Source organism: Tachypleus tridentatus, chromosome 11, assembly GCF_004210375.1.
Source record: "Tachypleus tridentatus isolate NWPU-2018 chromosome 11, ASM421037v1, whole genome shotgun sequence".
NCBI lineage: Eukaryota > Metazoa > Arthropoda > Merostomata > Xiphosura > Limulidae > Tachypleus > Tachypleus tridentatus.
The window spans coordinates 42,626,667-42,648,432 of record NC_134835.1 but is presented as its reverse complement, the minus strand read 5'-3'; the positions used below and the strand labels follow the sequence as shown (position 1 = coordinate 42,648,432).

The 21,766-nt window shown below is 35.4% G+C and overlaps 1 protein-coding gene across 15 annotated transcripts in view; it reads right to left on the bottom strand.

The window, feature by feature from the left end:
* The window catches only part of Cp110 (Centriolar coiled coil protein 110kDa), a 43,009-nt gene that overhangs the window by 12,963 nt on the left and 8,280 nt on the right, over positions 1-21,766 (bottom strand). For 12 of the 15 annotated variants that reach the window (XR_013017350.1, XM_076467050.1, XM_076467038.1 and 9 more), the window contains 5 exons: positions 14,678-14,812; positions 11,294-13,137; positions 9,127-9,347; positions 8,148-8,476; positions 7,793-7,909 (listed from right to left, as the gene is read on the bottom strand). Coding sequence is in view for 12 of the 15 variants with exons in the window: in XM_076467050.1 (XP_076323165.1) it covers positions 7,793-7,909; positions 8,148-8,476; positions 9,127-9,347; positions 11,294-13,137; positions 14,678-14,812 (2,646 nt within the window). In the remaining 3 variants the exon portion in view is untranslated. Of the gene's footprint in view, positions 1-1,117; positions 3,481-3,572; positions 3,698-7,792; positions 7,910-8,147; positions 8,477-9,126; positions 9,348-11,293; positions 13,138-14,677; positions 14,813-21,766 lie in introns of all 15 variants that reach the window. The other 3 variants (XR_013017351.1, XM_076467049.1, XR_013017352.1) reach the window with 2 other exon arrangements.

The following is a 21,766-nucleotide window of genomic DNA, read 5'->3' as shown; positions in this document are numbered from 1 at the left end:
TCAACTTTGTTTTACAAACCAATAATAAAACCTCTTCCTTAACTTGAATTGCCACCATCCCAAAACTTAAAAAAAAATGCAATTATTGAAGAACTAACTGAATCTGTCACGATTGTAAAAAAGATTTTAAAAATACATGTATTAAACTAAAATCACTTCTTTTGAGCAATGAATAAACACCTTTTTTACATCCAACAAATTTTCAAGAAATAAGGCATGCAAAAATAAGCATAACACTTCCAACATAAGAAAAAACAGATAACCAAGGAGGGAAAAACCTGATTTTCTAAAAGTAACACCTCTAATTGATGATGCTATCTTTAAGAAATAAAAACTACAATCAGGAAATCTCAACTGCTAAATAAGGCTATAGAATGGCCAGGTCCAACCCTAAAATGCCAGGTTTCAAAATCCCAGTACACTGCCCTACAGACTAATAAAGCTGACTGTCTTAAATAAATGTGTTTACAGCATAAAAATGAATGTTTTGTCTCCAGCATAGTTTACCAGCTCACATGTAACATTTGCCATCATATGTACATAGGAGAAAATTGAAGAACCATACACACAAGGACAGAAGAATATGCTGATGCTTTTTATAAATAACATTAAAGGAATACACTTCAAATCATTTTTAACTAATTATTGACAAGTAACACCTTACTTGAAATCACCATTCCCTGTACACTGACAGAAAATTCAAAGAAGCTCTTCCTATTGAAGAATTATGACCACAAATGGTTTTATTACTTCATTACTTCATAGAACTTTTGTTTGCTATAAATAATAGTTCATAATTTCAAAAATATGCTTTACTACTTAGTAAGTATAAAGCACTCTGTACAAATGCATGTTATAAATTCAAACAGAATTATTATTTAAACCATTTGAAGCTTTGCACTGCCAGGTTTGGTTTGTGTTCTAGTGAATACTCCTGAAAAAGCTACACAATAAAAAACAGTGTCTAATTAAATAATAACATTTTGGTGTTATAAGTTCATTTACTTCTAGTATTAATATGTCTTCTGTTCATCAATACACACAGCAGAAATGAAATAGTTTTATCCTGACAAAAGTTATTTTTTTATGCCCTTTTAAACATTTGTATAAATCTTACCTCACTTTATACATCATTTATACTGCACTGTATTGTCCATATCAACTTAAATTTTGTTATTCTCTACATGCAGATCCATCTATAATTGGGAGTAGTAAGGATTCCTATGCTCCACGAGGAGAAATGAGGAAGTTTCAAAGAACTGTGCCTTGGAGAAAGGGCAACAGGAGAACAATATTCTCTATTTTCAATCCAGGGATGGGAAAAATCCCCTTATGCTTTACTTATACCAGAAGTGGAAGTCCAGTAGTGTATATAATGGTTTACACACCCTACTCCAAAAACCCACAAGGTGGTCTCATGGAACACAGCATCTCTCAACAGAGCTTGTTTCTATCAGTAAGTTTTTATCAATATACTGGTAGCTAATGTGGATTTGGAAAGAAACACACCTAACCAGGTAACATCCTTCACTAAGAGGGATTCAAATGAAAATAGTGAGAGGGTCCCTAAAAAGAATAACTACAAAGAGAGAAGTCAGTCACCTCTCTCACAACTTAGCTGGGATGTGAAAAGCCACAAGGAGTAGCTGAAAACCTTTTATGAAGGCAATTGCCAAATCATGCAAACAATGAGATATAAATGTATTAGGTGGAGCCCACATACCAGCCTGTACAATCTCCCCCAGTGAGCAGCTCAACTGAGCCACCAGGTATATTAAAATATAGCAAACATGATGAGATGAGAATCAAAGAAGTTTCTACTCCTCCAGTGAAAGCCAGAGTAAGCAATATGAACCAACTGGCAAACACAACCTATCAAAATGACAGAGTATAAGTCATGTGACACTGTAGGATCCCAGTGGAGAAACAAACGATGGCTTGAACCACAAAAGTCTTCAACATCTGCAACATAATATCATAGAGTCCTAATCAGGCATAAAAGACAATCTGGAACCAAGATCATATAAATAAGAAATGGCAAAGAGTCAACATGTTCTGTGGCCTCTTTGGGCAAAAGACCCTAGATGGCTAGGAGTGGAAAAAAGAGGCATGAAACAAAAGACTAATTTTGTCATAAGAGCTTGAACGACCCACTGATCTGACATGTGTACCATCTGAGTCAAGCCCTCACATGACAGAACTTCATAACATAATCACAGACAACATTGTCTAGACTCTATACAAGCAGAGAATACTTGCTGATAAGGGTAGAATCTCCCTTGTGTTCTGATAGAACATGCAACTGATGCAGGAGGTCTGGAAACCCTAATGGTAGATGCAGAAAGCTGTCCAATAGAAGATTGAGAAAAGAAAAGAGTCCTGAGTCAAAAGAGTGAAAGTGAACCACATCCACCCTATATTCCATGGAATTGGGAATGCCTGAGAAAAGGAGCTTCCCTGAAATCTCTAAAGGCTGAAGAAGGAAATCAAATTCCTTTAGGAGAAGCTTCTCTTTCCAAAAGATCCCAGCAACAAAATAACCAAGAGACCAAGGCAAGAGCAGAAGCCAATATCTATACCAAAGAAGAAGTCAATCAATGACTAAGATCCTCTGAAGGTTGAGCAAATGACCTGTGATGGGCCTCAGATAACAGTAATAAAGAAGATAAAAAACACAAAACTATTTCAAGAAAACCAGGTTTGATTAAGATGAACAATGGCATCAGACCTGGAACCCCAAACAGGAAGAAGAGAAATTAACCTCTGAAAACCCAAATTATCCAGACAATGGAAGCTAAGGCATACTGATCCATAATATAAGGAGGACAAGGCATTGCACTTCCTGTCTCAAGAGGGCTTAGTAAATCTACTAAAATACACAACAATGTCTGGCAAAGATGGAAAGACCAGGTAATCAGCTGAATGACTTTCTTTCAACAAAGAAAAAGAGTCATAAGCTACAGGAAAAATGCTCAAGACTTGATGTCCTAGTTGAAGCAATATTGCAGGAGGTGAGATGTCCATCCTAGGCACTTGATTAGCTGTTTGAGAAAATGAAGGTGCCAGAAAAATTTTCTCCAGTGCACCACTCATTTCATACAAGCTCAGCCTCTGAGCCGACAGGTGAAAAATTATCAGAACTCATGTAAGACTCCACCTCTCTGCATATAAGTAACTGGACATCCTCTGCTTCCCCCCCCCCCGAGTGAATTCCCAACATTCAGTACCTCGTTCTGAAAACAGCAGAGGTATAATCGTTTACTTTAGCATAGAAATATCACATCTCAACTCGATAGAAAATATTTTCAAATCAAACGTAAATGAAACAATCTTTTGCAACATAACCTCAATAACCGACGAACAATCCTGATCCTAGTTATATATTGTTCATCTTCAAAAGATATCGACATTAACTTTTTACAAATTCCTGCAGATCGTAACCCAAAACCATTGGGGCTTTAATTCCCCACACATACAGAGCTGAAAGGATACAGAAACACGCACAGAGCGTCAATTATAATAAATTTTCTTTCCATAAACAACATGCATCTAATAAATGACCATACGCCTACATATTTTTCTGTTGCTAACGGTTCCTATGATGTACTTGATTTCATTTAGCTCCCAAGGCAACAGTAAACAGAATCTCTAACTTCAGTGTGCATGACGAAATCACCAGCGGCCACTTCCCCATTTCCTGTATGATTCACCCGCGCTGCCCCCCCCCAGCAAGGCACGTGACTCCCTTAGTGTACATGTACACTAAAACTGGCTGGCTCACGTGTAACGCTACATTCTACTACCATCTGTCACTTATTCGAATATGTTGCTAACAATAAAATGGAATTCGACAACTACGTAAAGCAAGTTACTGAAGCTCTTAAAAACACAATTCCACAAACATGGAGAAAACACTCCCATAATAAATGGACTTTAACACCGGAAATTAACTCTCTAATAATCAAACGTAGACAGCTAAGACGAACTCACTTTGCAACACGCGTCCCGACCATCAAAACACAGACCAATAGAACAAACGCAATAATTAAACAACAATTTAAAATTGCAAAAGAAACAAGTTGGTTTAACTTTTGTAAAAACTTAGAAAATATTAAGAATAACCCAAAAGAGATTTGGAAAAAATTTAAGAGCATTTCCTCGGACAAAAACACAAATTACGTATTCCAACACATTACACACAACAACACAATCGCGATGTCGGATTCAGAGAAAGCCGACTATTATGAATCCTCCTTTAGCGACCTCAACTCTGCTGACTTTGATACACAACACCAACAACATGTTAACAACTACATACATACAAATCAATCTTCCTTCACACCATAATTCCCCAGTAACATTCTAAACAGCCATTCCAGCTCAATGAATAGAAAAGTCACCACCACTGAATACAAAATTAACACTAAAAACTTGAAAAGCACATCCCCCGGACATGATGAAATACCTAACATTATTTTCAAAAAAGGCTCCAGTCTCCTATTACAACATCTCACAAACATCACGAATCTCTCACTAACAACATGTTATTACCCCGACACTTAAAAAAAAAAGCCATTATCACCACTATTCTCAAGAAACAAACAAACAGGACTAATCCTGACAACTTCTGTCCCATCAACCTGTTAACTTGTCTTGACAAACTGGTATAGAAAATAATATCAAATCACCTCCTTCATTTCTGTGAAATAAATAAAATTCTCCCCGAATCTCAAAACGCTTCCTGGAAAAACAGACAAACAATAGATCACTTCACACGATCCACTGAATCATTATACAAAGTATTCGATAACAATCAGGTAACCACAGGTGTATTTTTAGATGTTAAAAAAGCATTTGACAGTGTGTGGCCATCAAGTATAAATTAACTAACTTGAAAGTAAATCAAACTATTATCACATGGATATCAAACTTCCTAACAGATAGAACGGCTCAAGTAAGAATCAATAAAACCTTTCAAAAGCACTGCAGGAGTGCCCTAAGGATCCGTCTTCTAGCCACTCCTTTACATTATTTTCGTTAGTGACATACCATTCCCTAGTCTAACTTACAATTCACAATACACTGACGACATTGCTATTTGGAGCATTTCTAGAAACCCGCTAATGGCCATGTCTCGCATTCAGAAAACACTAAATACTGTCGTGGGATGGTGCAACAAGTGGAGAGGGGTTTTAAACCTCACAAAAACGCAAGCAATCACATTTTACAGGAAATTAAAAGGACACAGAAAAACGCTAGGAAAAGTAAACATCTCACTCAGCAACTCGTCTGGTAGCACAAGTAAGCACATCGCATTCCTTGGCATCACTTTCGACTCCAGATTAAAATGGAAAAAACATGTCAACAACACACATTTATCCACCAAAAAACGCATTTCACATTTGTTGATCATAACTAGCAAGCACTCACACTACTCACCTGAAATCATCATTCAAATATACAAGGGTTAAATGCGTCCGTTAATAGAATACGGGTGTCAGGCACATACAATATGTCTAACAACACACTACAGAAGATCCAAAAAGAACAAAATAAAATACTAAGAGCAGCAAACCGACTACCAACATACACGCCTGTCAACTATGTACACAAAATCAGTAATCTACCCACCCTTAAGAAAGGCTCACAGAAATAACATACAAATATTATTTAAAAGCAGAACATAGAAACGAACTAACTGCGTCATTATACAAATTAGCCAGCGCTCCTACAAAATACATATCACCATACAACATATTTCAAGAATCACAAACCACTCAATAAAGCACAATTATAAATAAGATGCATATATGTTTATATATGTATATAATTTTTTTTTCCAGCTCCAGGCACAAGACAGGTAGAACATTCGGCGCCTGTCCTGTGAAAGTGGGTTTTCTCGAGACACTTGAATTTATAGATCCCAGACACTCCGTGGCCCTGATAACGGGACATTCCGTTGATTGATGTGAAGTTGGTCTTCCGCTTTCTTCTTTTCTGCCTACGGGCTCGGTACTTGTCCATTTCCTTTTTGAAGCCTTTGTCTCGCTCTCCTTTCTCACCCGTCACTTTCATACTGCCCCACCCCACTTCATGGCCTCAAACAATGACAATTTAAAATACAGGAAAACTCCTACGTACAGAGAAATAAACTTCGACAAGCGAGGACGAAGAGGAACTACAACGTTTCTGAACACCCCTGTTGGGGAGAGAATTCCTCAGACTTCTCTCTCTCTCTAAACTAAACCCCTGCCAAGGTTTAGTTCGTTCTGCATACCCCCTCCCCTCAAGCCCAGGTGATGCTAGGCTCCAAAGGTTGCAGAACAGTGGTGTTAGGCAACTCCATGTAAGAGATGTAAATTTATAAGTTCATATCGGAAACGTCCAAGAATTTTTTTTTTAGTGTAAAGCAAAGAAACAGTCAATATTGAATAAGACAAGTCTTAAAAAACAAATAAATTGTCTGAAGCATAGGTATAACTAAAGCTATTCAAAGCTGAAGGGAAACCCATAGGAAACCCACAAAATCAATATAACATTCTTCTGTCACGAAAAAAAGAGTAGGAAATAATAATGGGGAGCTGATATACCAATTTGGAATAGGAAGTGCATTGACATAGGTGAAAAGAAGCATAATATTTAACTTACTATGGCCAATATAATGGGGTATAAAGGCTGAAGCAAGTGAGGTAAAACTCATACCAATATTTTGATGGGCAGAGAAGAGAACTTTAGTTGGGATAAAGCCATAGTGTGATAGGAGGTGTGTTCCAGAAGATCTATTTTAAAATCTCTACTTGTATCTTGCCTTCACCCAATACCAGCCTCTTAATTTTGTTTTTCAAAATTTAACTTACTATCAGTTTTTAACAAAATAAAATACTCAACAGCTGTGGCACTTGAAATTCTCTCAGGCAGGATTAGAGTAAATTAATCAATGGCATGTTTTTTTACCAGTTAATTTTTGTGCACCAGCAATACCAAGTATGGGGTGCATGTATATCAATTTGATTTTATTACTCATTGGCTTCTTCTCCAGCCTCCCCTCATATTGAAATTCTCTTAGGCAGGATTAGAATAAATTAATCTGAGACCTGGGTCATGATTAAATACATCGATTGAAAGGCTTTGACCACCCGACTCCAAAACTGTAATTATACCTCAAATCGGTCATAAGATTATTAAACTACAAGCTAACAGTTTGTACTTGAAAAACCAACTCAGCCTCTATGCCAAAGCTAAATATTGTGCAGAACATGAAACACAGATTATAGAGTTTGATATGTTTTACACTGCTAATGTCTTATAAACATGAATTTTAGGAGCTATCAACTTGACTATTATTGAACATCACTAGTTCCTGTCCAGACTTAATTAATTTAGGAACAACAGAGAGAATGATGTTTAACAAGTACTACTAAACATCTGTAGCATTTTTAGAACCAAAAGTATATACATTTTAATCCCATCTTACAGGCACTGAAATGAATGGTTTGAATTTTTTAAGGTTTATTCTTAGTAAGATACATAATCTAACAAGCATAATAACTAGAAATATTTATTAGCTTCCATTACATCTCAATATATTTTAGTAAGATACTTGATCCAACAAAAACAATAATAAAAATATTTACTAGCTTCCAGAGCTCAATTCAACTCAAGAAGAGTGGATAAACTTTGAAATTACCAAACTTGCTTCTAATGAACCAAACTAAGTGAAAAAGAACATCTTGATCCTCAACCTTCTTAGTCCTTAATCCAAATACCAACCAAGAACAAATAAAGTACAAACCTTAATTGTCTGAATAACTCCTTGTACTCTATCACTTTTCATTAGAAGCCTTGTGAGAAAACCTTTAGCTGCTGCTGTAAGGCGATCAAATTTCAACTTCATGGCTGGATCTAAAGCCTATAATGAAATAAAATAATATGTAACTAGTATTACAAATTGTATAACTTTGGAGGATCCACAACTGCTAAATTGAAACATCAAAATTTAGTATTATACCAGTTTAGTTTTGTCTAAACCACAGAACCCATTTTAGCAACTACACTTCAAAATTTCGGAACACACGGGCTTTAAACTCTGTCATTGAAGGAATTATTACATTTTTATCACAAACTGGAAACAAACTATGCTTTCTTACCTCTGGAGGAATTTTAATTACTGAACTGGGCATTTGTGTGAACTTCGATAGCACATCTGCTGCTTTATCGCCATCTTTTACAACTTGAGACACTTCTGTATGAGCACTTAAATCCTTACTAACATAATCAAATGGGACATGAAAGACTGGAGTTTCTTTTGGAGGAAGAGCAAATGAATCATTTTCTCCGATAAGTGATTGTTTTCTTAATGAATGTGGCTGGTTAACTGGAAAAATGATGTCAGAACCAGGACTGGTGTCATCGTAAAAATTCTCAGTGTCTGGCACTTCTTTTACACTTTCTGAAAAATTTCCTTTCTTCAAAGATTCTACAATACACAGATAAAAAAAAAAAAGTATGTAACAGAGATATATCCCATACAATTGAAATATGATAAATGGCCAAAATAGAATGAAAATTGCGTGATACAGTAAAATTACTCTTTGCCACTGTTAACACTGCATCATCACTGATCACACAACATTAAAAGTAGCAAAATGGTGTTTTACTGTATTGTTTCTTCTACTGAATTTTAGCTGTTTATTTTTAAAAGTAGTTTAAGTTCATTAAAAATTAGTTTTAACTAACCTTTACAAAACATTATTTAATTAAGTCCAAAACTTATTTTTGGTAGGCTTGGTAATTCATAATTGTCTGTGACATTCTTGCTTTTGTAAGATTAACTACTCTTAACATGGTCCTCCTCTAAAATGATAATTTCTTTGATAAACTGAAAAGACTGATATGAGTTACAGCAGCAGTATACTTTGTCACAGCTAAAATACCATAACTCTATTTATCCTTTTTTTTTCTCTCTGTATTATTTAAAGACACAAATTATGGATTTGGAAATCTATATACTAGATATTGGTGACTACTTTGTATTATAATAACAAAACAATAACTTGACACAAAAGAATTTATCCATCTACAATTTTTGAATTCTTCTAAATTGAAAGAGTAGAAAGCGAATCTCACTTTGATAATTTATTTCTGCTTCCTTGATAAAACCTGGCCCTTGAGCAAGTTGAATTTCCTGATTGGTTATTTTATCCTGTAAACTTTTTCTCTGCTTAATCTGTTGATGCAACAAAGCCTCCATTTGATGTTTATGTTGTTCTTGAAGCTGTTGTCTAAACTGTGCAAAATTATATTCTTGTTCTTGCAAAAGTTCTTCCACAGACAGAGAGTTACTAGTTCTGTAGATGTAAATACATATAAAATGTAATTTTAAATCATGCTTACTTTGATTGAAAATACAACTTTGTATGTCAGTAGTACATTAAACAGTAAAACAAGCTATTCATATCAGGTAATAAAATAATTAAAAATATAAACAATTTAATGAATATTTCATGACTGAGGTTATTACTTAGCACCTGGAAATAACAAAAACTGTTTATGACTAAGAGAATTGAACAATATAACATTTTCCAATTGAAAGAAAAACTTCAAATGGAAACTTCTTACAAAAAGTAAACTTTATAGAATTATACAAACGTGTGTATACTAGTACAAAAGCACTATAGTCTGATATAAAATAGAAGTTACAAAATAATTCAATAATATATCTGTTTTTTGTAACTAAATTATAAAAGTGCTTATTTTAATTTACTACTTAAAGGCAAACTTCTTACGCAGTAGCATACACATTACTCATGCAATTGGAGTAGTTTTAACAGAACTGGGACTCTTGCTCCAAAAGCCCTAACAATTTAACTCAAGTTAAAAAAACCAAAAACGAAAGTGATCAGACACATTTAGTGAATACGTATTTCTGATAATGTAGAAAATAAAGGTGAATGCTTCAATCTTAGTTTGATTCTTGAAATTTTATAATTAAATTTTATTATAAAGATAAAATCACATTCTTTCATGTGTTCCTTACCTGTTGCTCACTTACTGCAATTGTCAAGAGTGAATTAAAATTTATTTAAAGTTTTGCTATAAACAGAGCAATGAGACATTTTCCTTTCAAAATTGATTGAAATTTTTCTACAGCCTTTAAGTGTACATTCAAAATGTAGTCATGGTACTTGTTAACAATTTCTTTCAATGAATTCTTTGTTTATAAGGCATACTTTTGCAATTTAACAGTTATATAAAATATTTAGGTCACAAACTCAACTTTAAGATGTTTTTTGATAACTATTATAGCAAGAAAGTGTAAGGAAATATTTAATAGGTACTTCAGTACAAATAAAAACAAAACCTGTCATTAAAAATAGTTTCAAATTTGGGAACTTGGAATAAAACTAATGATTAGACTGAAGAAACAGTAAATTAAGGATTGTCTTGTAACAAATATATATATGCTCAATGCACAATTAGAAATATTGAGGTATGACATTTTAAGCTCTTGTATATATAGTTTCCAGTTCTTTCACAGTTTTCAGTTTACTCAGAAGTTTAAATATAACCAAATAATAAGAAATCTTCATTGTTGTTTTTAAACAGGTAATGAAAATTCAAATGTGATAAAATATTCATTGCTATTTTAAAATTTCCAAATGTTTATTTCTATGTTTGGAAAAAATTTTCTATTTTTCCATGAAAAATATATTTTGTAAATAGGTACAAAATAATTCCTGAACTTAATTTTAAGAATTATTTATTTTTTTGCAAAATGAGAAGTTAAATGATTAATGGCAGATGCTATGTAATGTGGTTACTGTTTGAACCAGCACTGAAATAACTTATTACTGACAATTAATGCACTGAAACCATCACCACTTGTAATACAACCCAACATTCCAATGACAACACCTCAAGATGTCCACTATAAAGTATATGTACTTCCACTACATTAAAAGTTTAATTCATATTGGTTATTTATATCCTACATAAATGTAAAAAACATACTTATTAAACATTTTCAAAGATTAAGGTATGAAATGTACACACATGCATAATGACTGTACCAAAAATATGGTTTGTATTGATACCACAAACATGACAGGACTGGAAGTAAAAATAGGTTATTATTTGTGTTAAATAACTCTTAATCAGATATGTTTTAATTTCTGTCTTCTTAAATTATACTGATATTCCAGATTTCTTTCTATTAAATGATTACTCCTTTTTGAAAAGCAAAATGTATGTGTATATATAAAAAAACAGAAAAAGAAAAGATGTTGCTACTTACCTTGAGAAACAGTCCGACGGAGAATTACATGAGGTCAATTCAGTTATGGAGTTCCCATTGTTTTTGTTTTGTTCCCTTTCTTGTAAAAATACAGCAGATTTCTTATCTTTCCTATACACACCTGTCTTTGCAAGTTCTGAAGCTTCTGTGGATGTCTCCTCCAAATACTTCTTCAGTTCGTGTGATTTTTCCTCCAGTGCCATTATCTGATTTTCTGTGAAACTGACCATGGAAGATAAATTTCTGCTGCTTCCATCATAAACAATGGGAGAACTAGAAATCACAGCTTCATTCTGTGGTTCAGTCCTTTCTGTTTTACAAGCCTTTTCATTTGTTTTTAAATTATCAGTTACAAAGCTTCTTGGATAAACTAACAGAGAGACTCGATTTTGTTTAGATTCAGATCTTTCCACAACTTCATTCTCCAACTGGTTTTTGTTATTCCAAGATGGCAGCATTTCCTTTTGATCCCCAGATTCATTAAAGATTTTTATAACTGATGTTGAGGAAGAAACAACAGTTTTATCAATAATTTTACGATTGTCCATGGAATATGGTATTTCTTTTTTTTTTGGACGTTTAGTAAGTGCGCACTGAATTTCAACTCCAGTTTGTTTACTTCGAGCTATAACACTCTGTTCTGCTGAAGGAAATGCATGTTTATCATTATTAACATCATCTAACTTCTTGTTAGCATTGTGGCTCAACTGTTCTTGTAATTTTGTTGCAGGCAACTGGGGAGGAAATTCTTCCTGAGATGAACTGTTTTCTGAAGAGCATCGTTCATGAGCCATGATTAAAACAGATGATGGTTTGTCTAGTGTATAAGATGACTTCCGGATATGTTTTTTATGTTCCTTCTCAACTTTTTCACACATCAAGTTCTTATTTTCATAGACATCATTACTATTCCCCCCAGAAAATGCTATACCTTCACGATCTGACATATAAGTACTCTTTGTTTCTCCATCAATGACAGCAGACTCTTCACAAGGATGGAGGTTATCAGAAAAGTGTTTGTGTGAGATTTTATTATCGCTAAAACAATCCAATTGCTCTTCATTAGGGTATTGTTTAGGCACTATTTTCTGTGAATCAGTTGAATCTGTACTCAATTGACTACCCTGCTGCAGAGTGACACCAGAACCAGAGTCAGACATACAAATTCTGATAACTGATTGTGGACTAGGTGAATCTTCCATTAAGTCAGTACTGCTTATAGTATCAACTGAACTATCCATATACTTTTCAAGGTCAGTACTAGGTGTCACACTAATGACAGACCTCAACTGATCATCTGAAACAAACGACATTTTATTGCATGAACTTATTTGATAATCACCATAACTTAATGGCATACTTTCTTGCTCAGTGTCTGAAACTACAGCTCTCTCTCTAACATGCAAAACAGTTGATGGTAATGTTGTGAAAACTCTGTCATCAGGAGTCTCAGAAGAAATTATCTTTACAGGTAAATTTCCAACATCTTTTTCAATAAACAAATCATTCAAAATTAGCTGCTTTAACCTTTTATCTTCTTCACTTTCACTAGCTGAAATATGACTGTTATCACTAACCATACATCTTTTACTTTCTTTATCCACTATTAGTTTATTATTCTCTTGAACATCTGAGGTTTCTTCCTGCAGAAACTTGTCCCGAGAATTAGTTGTTTCATACCGTTCAACTGAATTCGAAACTGGATCTGTGGCAATATCATGAATTCCTGTCTCACCAACTTTAGGGTGTTCTAAAGCAGGCACATCCTTTGGGCACTTTACGGATGCTCCTTTACCTTCTTTGTTTTGGTTTAATTCCAACGGATTTCTTAGATGATTTCTTTTCTATGAAAAACAACTGTTGTTAGAAAACAAAAACAATTAGGTAGTAAGTAAAACAATAAAACACATATGATCTCAATTATTATGCAACTCTATGAATGATATTATTTGTGCCTATAATCTCTGTGAAACTAAACCAATGCCAAGTTTTAAGACAAAGGAACAAGGCTGGTAACTATCTGCACATCAGTAGCAGTAAATATATTAGAAAATATACAAAATACTTCATGAAGGAAATTATATCCCAATGTTGTAATTTTGTAATAGTTTAATAAAATCTCATAGTAAAAACAAATATTATAAAAAAGGAAATGTTAATCTACATGTTTCCAGCTCTCCATTGTTTGAAGTTTGTTGTTGTTTGTTTTTGCTAAATATTTTCATTTAACTTTTTCTTCATTTTCCTAATCTTTGTTTTTTTTAAACTATAGAATAATGCTCTGAAAATTGGGTAAAGCAGAAAGGAACAAATAAGCTGTCAAGCAAACGAGAAACTCCATGTCTAAACCATTAAATTTTCAGTAAAAAGAAAGAAAAATTAACAGGCTTGCTTGTAATTAACTTGCTCATTTTCTCCAGACAAATTTAAAGACAGAAAGAGAGCCTAACTGTTTGAATATGTTTAACAGCACTCCTCAATCTCTGTAATGATCAGTGATGCCAAGAAAGCTTAAAAAAGTATATAAAAATTTCAACAAATCAGAAAGCATGCCTCAAATGAAGAATATATTCTTGACTTGTACATATTTTATTTAATACTATTATACAATAGCACAAGTTCAAAAAAAAGTCCATCGATATTAGTTATTTGTTACAATTTTGTGTTACAAAAGTTAACCAGTAAACGTTACCATTGTAGCCTTTGATTACCTGTTTTCTTAAAACTTACTTAAATACAGGTAACCATGTACTGAAAAGAAAGTCTTGGAGGGCTCAAGCCCTCTTCTTAGTCATCGATTGTTTTTTCAATTTATGTATAAAAATATGTATTAAGTCACAATTAGATAGCTGAATACTCATCTCTAATCTGAACTACTTTAGTACACTTACTATTACTTATTTGCTCAATAAACAATACATTATATACAGAAGACATCACCTATATCATTTAAAAACTGGTGGATAGAGAGTGAGACTCCTTTTTTTTAAAATTCCTGATTGTGCAACTGGATGTAGTTTGTTTTTTTAATGAGTGCTGATTGTCAGACAAAAATGAATATGGTATTTTGAGGATCATGCATAAAACCCACTCTTTTCATTGCACTATTTGGCTATGCATCTTTTAAATCTACTATGAACCACCACAGTATAATTTATTTTACACTTTCCTTTTTTTAATTTCAGTCAGCTTGGAACACAAAGTTGTCTTCTAACTTGGTTTATGGTTAACAATGGCTAAATGTCAGCACATTTTCCAGTATTTCAATGTATAAGGAGATTTACTCAGTAAACTAAATAGCCCTTCAAGATACTCCCTTGAAAAAATAATATGATTAAAAATATCTTTAAATGGGGCAAGATACTTCATATATTTTATTCTAACCTCTAAGTCTTGAACAATTGATTTAATTTTGAATATTAACTGAGTTTTCAAAGTTTTATTTTTTCTCAAACGGTCCTCTACAGCCACAGCCTGTTCACGATATTGAGCAATTTCTTTCTTCCTTTCTGTAGTGATCTGAAAAACCAATAAAAGGTTTTAGAGTTTACCATATTAACGTAAACTATAAGCAACTTAAACAACACACATTTTAAACATAATAACACAATTTAAATTAAATGTCAGTGAAGCTTAGGTGTTACTATTAGTTTAATAAAGCTAACTGTAAAGGAAAGCATTTCTCCAGGTAATGTTGAAATCATAATACGAAATATAAAAAAAACTTGTATATATAAAATTTCTAACAATAGTTTCAGAAGTAAATAAGTAACACATACATTTTTAAACTACTGGCACATACAATCAAGCAAACACACAATCTTAAACTGAATCATTAACTATTCTAGAAATTCTTGAATTTATGTGCAAAAAAAAAAAAAAGCAAAAGTTTGTACATAGATGCAAGTCTTTAAAGATATCCTTGGTTATAGCTGTGACTGATTGTCTGTCTGCTAAGAGGTTTTCAAAATTAAAATCTATAAAACTATTTAATTTCCATTACAAACCAAAATCATTTTAATTGTTATACAGATCGTTGGTTGGTTGATTTGGTGTTTTTGGCACAAAGCAGCTGGGCTATCTGCATCAAACATTCAGTAAAAAGTTGAAATTAAATTTAGTAAAATTCATAGAAGGAAATGAAAGTAAAACAAAACATAGTTTGAAACATAAATAATATAAAACAAATATTTACACCTAGTCTACAATGTTAAGAGAAAAACTAGCATACTACAAGTTGCAGAGGACTTTCTGTAGCATAACTGTAATTATCATAACTCACCAGGAAGACAAAAAAGGTAAGTACAAAACAAACCATCAGTCACCTGAAGTTGGCCTTTCCAGTCCTGGTTCTGAGTTACTTGACATTATGGCCATTTTCAAAAAGTAAAGTAATAAAAGTATTAAAAGACTTGTGGCAAAATTTTAACGATAACACACCAGGATAACTAATGGGTGGTTCAAACAGCAGCATCAGTCACCTAAAGTTGGTCTTTCCATTCCTGGTTTCGAGTTATTTGACGTTACAGCCATTTTCTAATTTCAAATTGAACTAGATGGGCTGTGATTCTTAAAAGGGAATCACATTAAAAAAAGGTCTCATGTATAAATTTAAAAAACTTAAATGGCATTAAAAACATTAATGGCCTTTAAAAAACTAAAAACATTTCGAAGGTGGACAGTGTCACTATCACTAATATTAAGGACAAACCTTGGGACAGAACATGTTTAAAATGATGCCATCATTGAGAGTCATAACGAGGGCAAGAAAGCAAAATGTGGCTTATAGTGATTTGAGTGTTACATAGACTATGCACTGGTGCATCAGTTCCAGATAAAAAAATGATGAGTTAAAAAACTGTCACCAATGCATAGTCTAGTTAAAATAACTTTCTCTTTTCAATCCTTATGGAAGCAAGACGGCCAAAGTCTAATATAGGGTTTTATTTGGAAAAGCTTGTTTTGTGTTGCTCACTCCAAGTTGACTTCCAGCTGGCATGGAGCTGAGCTTTGAATATAAGACCATAGTCCACGTATGGAATAGGCACAGCGGTGATAGTGCCAGAGCAGACAGATTTCGCTGCGGTGTTGGCAAGCTTGTTCCCACAAATACCAATGTGGCCTGATATCCAGAAAAACTGGATAGATGTTAAAGAGAAATGGGCCAGTTGGTTCTGAATATCAGTGAGAACAGTTTGTAAACTAATGTGAAGAGATTCCAAGGCCAGTAGAGAACTAAGCGAGTCAGTATGAATAGTGCAGTTTGAGTACTGCTTAGCTTCTATGTGATCCAGGACAAGAGAAATGGCATACAGTTCAGCACTGAACACAGAATCTGTAGAGAGAATTCTGCGAGCAACCACCAAACCACAATAAACCACAGCAGAGCCCACAGAGTCACCTGATTTTGAACCATCTGTATAAATAGGAATGGAAGGATGGTTCAAATGATGTTCAGCAAAAGAATGATGGTACTTCCATTCAGGAGTGTCTGCTTTTCTCAGATGACTTAAAGATAGGTCACATTTGGGGACTGTAAAAAGCCATGGTGGAATGAGCTGACCACTGGATACAGCAATGTTATCCAAGGACAGACCTAATTCATCCAACTGCACCTGGATACAAAGGCTAAAAGGAGCAATGGCAGATTGTCTGTTCTGAGGAAAGAAACACGATCTCAGGTGGGATGCTGTGGTAAGGAACAAAGTTTCAAAGCATATAGTAAAGACAGTGGCAAATGGCAGAGGTGCAAAGAAGGTTCATGAGATTCTATGTATAAGCTCTGAACTGTGGAAATGCAGAAAGCTCCAGTGCAGAGCCGAAGTCCTTGATGATGAATAGGGTCCAGGATCTTTAAGGTTAAGGTCCTGGAAAACCCATTGAACAGTGATCCATTGAGTTTTGATCAAATAAAACTACGTTATGTCTTTAGCATAGAACATCGATCCGTTCCACAAGTGGTGAAAGAAAGGACACAGAAGATGTTCAGTGCTCTTCCACACTTGACCTGTAGCTGCTTGATGTGTGGTATAAAGATCAGCTTACAGTCAAATATAAGCCCCAAGAACCAGGGACCACAGGCAGCACAACTTCATTGATACGAAATTCAGGATCAGGGTGAATAACCCGTTGGCAACAAAAGTGCATGCAAATGGTTTCAGAGAGAGAGAGAAGTTAAAGCCTTTTGCTGTGGTCCACTTCAGTAAATGATTGAGGGCAGTCTGTAGCTGCTGCTCAATGTACCTCATGTTCAATGACTGATGTGAGATGTGAAAGTCATCGACACAGAGCCCGTTTGCAAGAGTAAGAGGGAATTGTTCAGTGATGGCATTAATTTTTATACTGAAAAGTGTGACACACAGAACACAGCCCTGAGGGTCTCCAAGTTCCTGTAAAAAAGAATAGGAAAGTGTCAAACTCATATGAATCTCCTGTCCATTAAAACAATTTTAATAAATATGGGCAAATGATCATGTACCCCATATATATGGAGGTCTCGCAAAATGCCATACCTCCATGTTGTATCATAAGCCTTCTCAAGGTAAAAGAATATTGAAACAAGATGTTGTTATTTGAGAAAGACTTCTCTGATTGACGTTTCAAATCAGGTGGTCCATAGATGAGCGCTGTCGTCAGAACCCACAATGGGTAGGCAAGAGGAGGTTGTATGATTCGAAAAACTAAACAAGATGAGCTTTAACCATCTTTTCTAAGGTCTTACAAAGACAGCTCGTCAAAGCAACTGAATGGTAGTTTGAAGGAATCTTGGGATCCTTCCCAGGCTTAGAGAAAGGTAGGACAACAGCCTGGTCCCAGGCATCAGGAAAAATTCTCCTGCCAGATCTGGTTAAAAACAATCAGAAGAATAGTAAGAGAAGCAGGAGATAGATGGTGCAGCATTTCATAGTGTACATCATTAGGTCCAACAAATGTACTGTCAGACTGCTGAAGGGCCAGTTTGAGTTCCACCCGTGTAAAGAGACAATTATAATCATAGAGACAATCAGCTTGAAAGGAAAGAGGTGATCACTCTGCCCAAGTCTTGATGGCCAAGAAGGTGGAGGAGGAGACAGAAGTACTAGATACCTGGCAAAATCTTTCACCTAGAGTATCGGCAATGCTCTGGGTATTAGCTACTTCTTGGATAACATAGAGCAATACTGAGAGGGGGACAGAATTATATTGCCCACTGATCTTTCGAATCTTGTCCCACATATCTTTGGAACTGGTTGTAGAAGAAATGTTGGTTGTGAACTCGATTCAAGATTCCTTCTTGCTGTGACGTCTTTGCGATGCAAAAGTGTGGGATACCTAAGAAAAGTATCCCAGGCCCGTTTTTGAGCCTTCTGTGCCATTTGGCAGACAAGATTCCACCAGGGACGAGGATAATGTGGAAAACATGTTGAAGTTTTAGGAATACATTGAGCAGCTGCTTGTATAATACAGTCAGTCACTGCTGCCACACAGTCATCTATTGATGGCTTACAGATGATGGCAGAATCAAGTCCTGCGAAAGCAGTGAAAGGGGGCCAGTTTGCTTGATCCAGCTTCCACCTGGGAATGCAGGTCTGGTGGCATCAACCATGACCAGTCTCTCTCAAAATTATAGGGAAATAATCACTGCCTCGTGGATTATTGTCAACCCTCCATGAAAAATGAGAGAACAATGAAGGGGAGCAAATTGAGAGATCAATAGCAGTAAAGGACTGACTTTGTGCATGAAAATAAGTTGAAGAACTGCTATTAGAAAGAGAAAGGTTGTGATCAGAGATCATACGCTCTATGGAGCAACCCCTCCTATCAATATCAGCACTTTCCCAGAGGGGATGATGCCTATTAAAGTCCCCCAGGATTATAAAGGGAGACAACAGCTGTTCAATGAGAGCACCAAGGGCTGATTGATCAATGGTCTCTCCAGGCGACAGGTAGAGAGAACAAATTGTGATGGTACAACCCAAGGAAACACGGATGGCTATGGCCTCCAAGGGTGTGTCAAATGGCAAAGACAGAGTGGGCACATGCTGATCAAACAACAGTGGCACCCCTCTATGCATTCGTCCATCACACAACCTCTCCTTTCAGTAGAAAGAAAACTGCCGACAGGCGACTGTATCATCAGGTTTCAGAAATGCTTCCTGTAAGGAAAGACATAAAGGATGGTAAGAAGAAATCAGTGTTTTGATGTCATCCAGATTAGAACGTAAACATCGAGAGATCCATTGTGTGGAGGTGGCCATTTCTATTTATGTGTGGGCAACTGGGTGGAGAACCCTTCTGTTTCAGACCACGTTTTTTTTCTTTACTGTCTTTATTCAAGGGGGTCTATTGACCTCCATCAATCCTGCCCTGGGTCAATTTCGTAGGTCTTTGCTGTTGGAAAAGGATTCCAGCAACTGAGGATGTGAATGAATGATCATTTTGCATCTTGATGTGGGAGAAGATGTATCTGAGAAAATGCTCATACCCAGAACCAAAGGAAGTGGATCTTGGGGTGTTGAAGTTTAAAGTTGATTCATCAACTTTTTTAACCATGGAGGTCAAAAGACTTTTCATTTGTTTTGAGAGCAATTCTTTTGGAGGCACAGAAAGATCTGTCTGCACTCCCACTGTAGTAGTGAAACAAAATGCAGCAGCATATGTCCAAGATGAAGTGGTGGACAGCAACTTTTGAGCCTGAGGGTAAATAATGTTTTGAATCATTTTAAAATGCTGCCCCTCTTTTTCTTCCAACCATTTATGGCAAAAACAAAACTAGGATGTGTAGGAGCCATTGTAATTCACACAATGAGGTTCCATTTCACTCTCAGTAGGCATCTTGGTCCTTGCCACCAGAACGAACACACATCAAGGAACCATGACATGACGTCTTTGAGTGACCAAACCACTGACACTGGAAACATAGGAGAGGGTTTGGAATGTATGGCCATATCCTGCAATTAAAATAACCTGCCTTGATGGTGGCAGGTAAACATGGTGATGTAAATGTCAGAATGAGGACACTGATCACATTGTAATTCCATCTTTGCAAGTGGAGATACACCTTGCTAAGAAACTCCTTGGGTGGAGAAACCAGCAAGAATCTCTGACTTGGGGATGTTCTTGAAATCTCTCTGAATTCACAGTAGCATAAGGTGTAACCTCAATAGGTATATCCCCAATTGCCTTTGAATATAGGAGGAGTTCACTGTGTTGAAATGTGGATGTTTCCACCAATATGTCATCAGATCGAAGCTTCTTAACTGACTTTGGAGTGCCAACAAGTCCCTCTAGTCCCTTCTGAATGAAAAAGGGAGACATTTGCCCAAAAGGTTTATCTAAAAGTGAATGCAACAATAAAAAATTAGGTACAACAGGTGTCAGATGTTGAAGATTGCTGCTCAGAATCTTCAAGATATGGTCGTTTACTTATGGACTGCTTTTTCACTACTTTATAAGTTTTATTTGGAGGATCCATAATAAAAAGAGGAATATTTTGGTACCCACTGATCCCACCCACCATGGAACCTTATGAGGGGACACACTACACAATGCCAAACAAAGACATTGCAGCAACGCCAGGGTTTCATGAGCACTATTCCCAAACACCAGCATCAGATACAAAGTCCACAACACCTGTTGAGAACATCCAACACTGGTACTTGGTTAACCCTAGCCCAAGTGGACCAGCCGATTGACCCAAGAGGAGCCATCCCAAGGCTGCCCACCTACAAGTATTCAAGGCCAAAGTGGTGTGTTAGGGTTGGACCCTTCAACCACCAGGATCCTCTCCTTTCCTTCAAGGGTCACCACACACGATGTTTAGATCTCAGAGGAGGTAAACTAAAAGAACAGAACCTTCCCTGGGAGGTTCCCTCATCTCGTAGAAGAATCTACAACAAGGATTATACAGATAATGAGTTCAATGTTATAAGACAAGATAATTTTAATTGTTATACAGAAAATTAGTTCAATGTTATAAGACAAGATCATTTTAATTGTTACACAGAAATTATTCAAGCCTTCACATTTAAAAAGTCTCAACATCTACAATTTGAAATACCAATAGAATTTTTATTAGTGGAATCAAAAGCACAAGTCAATTCTGAATTATTCAGTTTTATTATACTGATACATTGGAAAGTATAATTTTGTTCATTATTGTATAATCACAACAGATATTTTTTCCTTGATACTGTGCAATCATACAAGTTAATTATTCTATATCTCTGAAATGAAGTTTAATCACTGCAAGTGCTTTTGGAGGTAAGATGTTTTGGTTTTGCATGGGGTCTTGTAAGAGTTATCACTGGCCTGATTTCTACCATGGGTGTCTACAGGAGGACACTTAACTCATAACAATTAATTATTTTACAGAAAGGTATCTGTGAACTTGTCTGTGTATACAAACAGCAGTTGATCATGTGGCCAGTACCATTGCAAATAACGGGACTTGAAATCAAACATTTCTAAATATGAATAAAATGACTAGTAGTG